Source organism: Bidens hawaiensis, unplaced genomic scaffold, assembly GCF_021521415.1.
Source record: "Bidens hawaiensis isolate Kalapana, Puna unplaced genomic scaffold, B.hawaiensis_p1.1 tig00006386_1, whole genome shotgun sequence".
Lineage (NCBI taxonomy): Eukaryota > Viridiplantae > Streptophyta > Magnoliopsida > Asterales > Asteraceae > Bidens > Bidens hawaiensis.
The window spans coordinates 987355-992666 of NW_027491428.1; the positions used below are offsets into that span (position 1 = coordinate 987355).

The 5312-nt window shown below is 33.7% G+C and overlaps 1 protein-coding gene across 1 annotated transcript; it reads left to right on the top strand.

The window, feature by feature from the left end:
* The first annotated feature begins 1859 nt into the window (after window positions 1-1859).
* Window positions 1860-2675, top strand: LOC143632238 (uncharacterized). The gene has a single exon (XM_077100804.1). It carries the CDS (start codon window positions 1860-1862, stop codon window positions 2673-2675), a length of 816 nt encoding a protein of 271 aa, XP_076956919.1.
* Window positions 2676-5312: the final 2637 nt, after the last annotated feature.

The following is a 5312-nucleotide window of genomic DNA, read 5'->3' on the forward strand; positions in this document are numbered from 1 at the left end:
TATTTTTCGTTTTTTTATTAAATTTTGAGTTATGATTTTTTAGGTTTTTTTTTCTACAAATCCTTCTAATTTTTGTCCCCATTTTTAAAATAACCTGACCAATGTTTATTTTGCAATAAAGACTAATAAAATATAAGGCTAATCAATGTAGATGGTTGATTTGTTTTTGAGACAACCTGTTTTAACGCATGGTAAGTTATGTGTTTCATTATCTAAAGTTGAAAGGAAAAACAAAATGAAACTACTAATTTTGATATGGAGGGTAAAATTACAAATATTACATACAAAAAAAATATTTAGATATTTACAAATTTAACAACTTTTTATTTTCATATTATCTAATATGTAATTTATTCTACCATATATTATATCTTTATATGTTTTGAACATATTTTTTGTATTTCACATTATGTTATTATTTAAATAAATTTATTTATTCTAACTTGTGGATTTAATACCACATATCAATACACACGAATGATCCTTACAAAATTTTCTTACTCCTATCTCATATTAAATGTATATATCTTTTCTTAGTATAGTTTTGTATTTTATTTTTTTAATCTATTATTTTCTCTTTTTAATAATTATTTCATGGTTTAAACCATTTAATAGCATACATAAATATATTATTTTGTTTTATATAAATATAATGTATTAGTTATATATTAATATTTAGCTTTTATAGTAACGAATTTTCACATTGCTTTAGATAAAATAATTAATTTCAAATTTCAAAGAATGAAATTTTCACTTTTTGTTTGTTTTGCAATGAAGATTAATAAAAGCTAAGGCCAATCGTTTTAGATGGGTTGTTTGCTTTTGAGACAACTTGTTTTAACACATGGTCAGTTATGCGTTCCATTATCTAGAGTTGAAACAAAAAATAAAGTGAAACTAATTTTAATATGGAGGATAAAGTTACAAATAAAATCACAAATATCGTATACAAATATTTAGAGATTTACAAATTTTTAACTTTTTATTTCCATGTTGTGTAATTTTTTCTACTATATTATATATGTTAAACATATTTTTTATATTTCACATTGTGTTATTATTTAAATAAATTTATTTATTCTTTATATGGGTACCTAACCAGTATATACATATATATATGTATTTATGTGTGAGAGATGGAGAAAGTGAGAGCCCACCTCCACCTATATTAACTAATACATAGAATAATAGTTGTTTTAATTTATAATTTTAAAATAGTGACATAAGCTAGCTAGTTGGATCTATAGGTGCAAATTGTAACCATTTAACCAAACCATAGCCGGTACAATAGAAACTGGTTGGCAACTGATGGTTAGAAACTAGTTTAGACTAGACAAAAATTGATTTGTAGCTTGTTAACCGATCACATGTTAATACAGTTAATGTTAACAAGGTTAATTTCAATATGTTAAGATCGGTTTCAATAGATTGTTACCGATTAATAACCGAATCAAGCCAAACCAGTTACATAAGTTAGGGATTTCCCACTCAAATTAACAATCGTAACTGGTTCTTGACATAAACCGATTTTAACCTTTTGATCAATAACCAGATGAGAGACATTTTCATCAACTTAACAAGACCACTTTGTTAAAAAAAAAAAATTGGACAATACAACCCTCTGATTCAAACCGAATCACACTTGTGGGTGGTTTAAGCCCAACATAACAGAAGGGCCATTTTAGTAATTTCAAGTCATCAATATAAAACCTGTCAATGCAACTTCAAACAGCCGGCGAGAGAGAAGACGTTAGACTCATCCCACCTCTCTGGCTCTAAATCAAACCCTTCATTTCTTGATCAGTTTCACTAATCTTGAATCCAACCCCTAAATTCACATTAATTACACCTAATCAACAATGGCAGAGGAGGAGACTCGAATTCTAGAGATTAACTTGATCTCAGCCCAAGGTCTTAAGATCCCACCCTCCGCTAAAATGCACCGCATGCACACCTACGCCATCGCCTGGGTCCACCCATCCGCTAAACTACGCAGCAGCCTCGACCGCGTTGGCGGTGAAAACCCTACCTGGAACGAAAAGTTCATTTTCCGAGTCCCACCGCGATTCATCTACGGCGACACGTCAGCAGTTCAGGTTGAGATCTACGCCTGCGGCTACATTAGAGATTACTTAATCGGCACCGTACGGTACTTGTTGAGTAGTAGTTCGTTGACCAGTTCGAAAACCGGTGCGGTTATCGGCACTCCGGCGTTCTCCGCCGTCCACATCCGCCGGCCGTCCGGCAGAGTGCAAGGAGTTTTGAACCTCGCGGCCACGGTGTACGAGAGTTCGGATTTTGCCGCGTTTGACGGAATGTCGGCGGTGTGTTTCCGTGATTTGATAGGAGAGAAGGAGAATGAGCGCCGCCGTGAGCGGCGGATGTCGTGGCAGCCGCGGCTGAGCCGTGCGAGTTCGAAGAAGAGTGATCGGTCGGCGGTGGAGGATTCCGACGGGAATGAGTCGACGGCGTCGTCGTCTTCGTCGACGACGATGACGGCATTTAAGGATTTGAACGGTGCGGTTGAGGTGGCGGGAAAGAAAGGAGTGAAATCGGACGGTGGGAGGTTGTTGTGTGGGTTGTTGTTGAATAGGAGGTTTAGTTTCTGTCCGTCGGATCAGAATCTGTTGGCGTTGGCTGGGTTGCACGGGAAGCAGAAATGTGATGGTGTATGAACCAACGGCTGGGATTTGATCGTGGTGGGTGGGTGGTTAGTTACAGATTCCGGTAAGCTATCAAATTACAAAATTACAAAATTACCGGAATTCAAATTTCAAGCTTTATGTTATATTTGAGCAACTACAATTTCTTTTTCTTTTTTCTTTGATTTTTGAAATCGATTGAATTATCGGAATAAGGTTAGGTTTAATGTTCTACAAATTTGGATTTTGTGTTCTTGAATGATCACAATAAGTTTTACTGTAGAGATGAACTGATATGTGAATGACTTCCGATGGTATAAATCTGTATAATTTTTAGTTTTTATTTTAGTAATCATCTGTTTTTCATGATTTTTAAGAAAACGCACTAACTTATATGGTTTTCAAGATGTTTTATGATCAAGTGACTTAATTTAATAAAAAAACATTTCTAATTAAGTGATTTATGTGTAGGGTATGTTTTAAGACGGTAATAAATTTTTGATGGTACTGTTCGAAAAAAATAAATTTTTGATGGTCTAGTTAAAGGGAACCATTATAGTTTTTTTGTAATTAAATGATCATTTTTGTAGTGTGACGTGATGCTTTCGCAGCCTTATATTAGTTTCTTTCTATATGGTAAATCTTGTGTCTCCTTGATATTAATCCCTCAAATTGGTGATAGGTCTATGAGACTGCTCTTTTGTCCATTTTTAAGATGCCATTCATGATTATAGACAATATGATTTGAATAATTATCATCAATATACTTGGCAAAACTGTCAAGATAACAGGTTATACCGGATTTGGGTCAGAATGGCCACCCTAAACATTGTTCAATTTGGTTCATGGTTAAAAGGGGTCTACCCCGAGTAGGTTCGGGTTGACACGTGGCATTCTAGAAAAAATAATGTAATGACTAAAAGTAGCAGTTGTAGCAAGTGTATATAATATTTTTTGTTTGGAATAATGAAGTTAAAATTCGTAAAATTAATGAGAACTATAAAAGAAGCTTTAAGCCTTAAAAGTTTTCTTTATTGCAAACACAGCCAATAATGTGAAGCACCAGCAGAGCCACCAGTGTGCACAATCTTTCATCATCATGACTTGCATAAAAAGAAAAAAAAGAACGAATACGTGACCAAATGGCAAGAGTTAAGCACAGCTACAGTAATAACTAACATCAATTGTACCCCAGCATTAAAAACATGATATAATCCAACTTTTAGCAGAATATACGAGTTATTCAATGATGTTAGGTGTTGTTAGAATCATGTTGAAGACAAAATATGAAATAAAACATAAAAAGGTTGGATAGCGGGTGAAACCGAGCACCTTTTGTGTTGGTCAAAAAATAACAAGTTAGGTTAGGTTGACCAAGAACACGTTCATCCTTTTTTTCAAAATATTCTTATAAGAAACAGATGATAAATGAATGAATCCTAAAACATAGAGATCAAATAAGTAAATATGAGATGATGAAGACTTCAACGTCTAATCTCATAATCAGCCATGTCAAAATGGTAACCTATAGTGTTGTCGTAAAAGAGAATCGGCTGTAATCAACCTAGGAAGAAGAAGACTTTGAAAGTACAGTTTCCTCCATTCGACCCGATGATATAGTTCATGTCCATTATAACACACCACCATGTTTTTTATCTAATATAAACCAACCGAACAACTTCTTGTAGCCCAGAATATTCCTAACATATCATAGTAAATACTCCTAATTTCCGGAAATTGTGAAGTATTGAGAACAGAGAAATTGTTTGAGTTATCATTTCTCTCCGGTACCAACACGTTTGATATGAAGAAAAATCTCTTGCAGGAGCTTTTTCTTGTAAAAATAGCCCTACTCAATGTAACCCAAAGTTAGATGTTTGAGTTTTCATTGAGAGGCTAATTATCAATGATATTATCAGGACCGTCTCTGAGGATTTAAATACCTTGGTCGAGCCAGAAAAAAAAGGCCCATAGCCTTAACGAGTAATGAAATATATAAGTTAATTTTTTAAACGAGGCCTAATGTTATAACAATAAACATAGAAAAATATATTATTAAAATCAAATACTGTAATAATTAACGATTAACCAATGATTCGTGAAACTCCCCTAAGTCCTAACATTGGAAAAAAATAGCTTGGTCCTTGGTGGCTAGCTTGGTCTACCGTGGAGGAGCCTGGTGGTTAAAAACGAACCAACAGTGGTGGTCGGCTGGGTTGGCCGTTGTTCAGCATTCGCAAAGAAGGAAAGAACCAAAGAGAAATTTCAATCGACCGCTATTTCTTTTATTTTGTATCGGGTTTTTATTTAATTTTTTTTAGTTTTTAGTTTTAGTTTAGGCCTAATAATTTAAACTTAATTAAATGGATTATGGATAAAAAATAATTTCGGGCCCAATAATTATAAGATGGTAAAGAGCAATTCATATTTTATAAGTTTTATATTTTTAATGTATATATAAAAAATATAGATATAAAAAATTTTGGCCCCTAAAAATTGCGTGCCCCGACTGACGGTCCAACCGGCGCCACCCTCAAGCAGGCCTCGGATATTATAACTTCTAAAAAATAAGTCTACAAAATCCAAAACCAATAAAAATTTAATCAGAAACAAACATATTATATCATCCGGGTCTCTTCACGCTTCTTACATACGATCCCTATGTAGCAT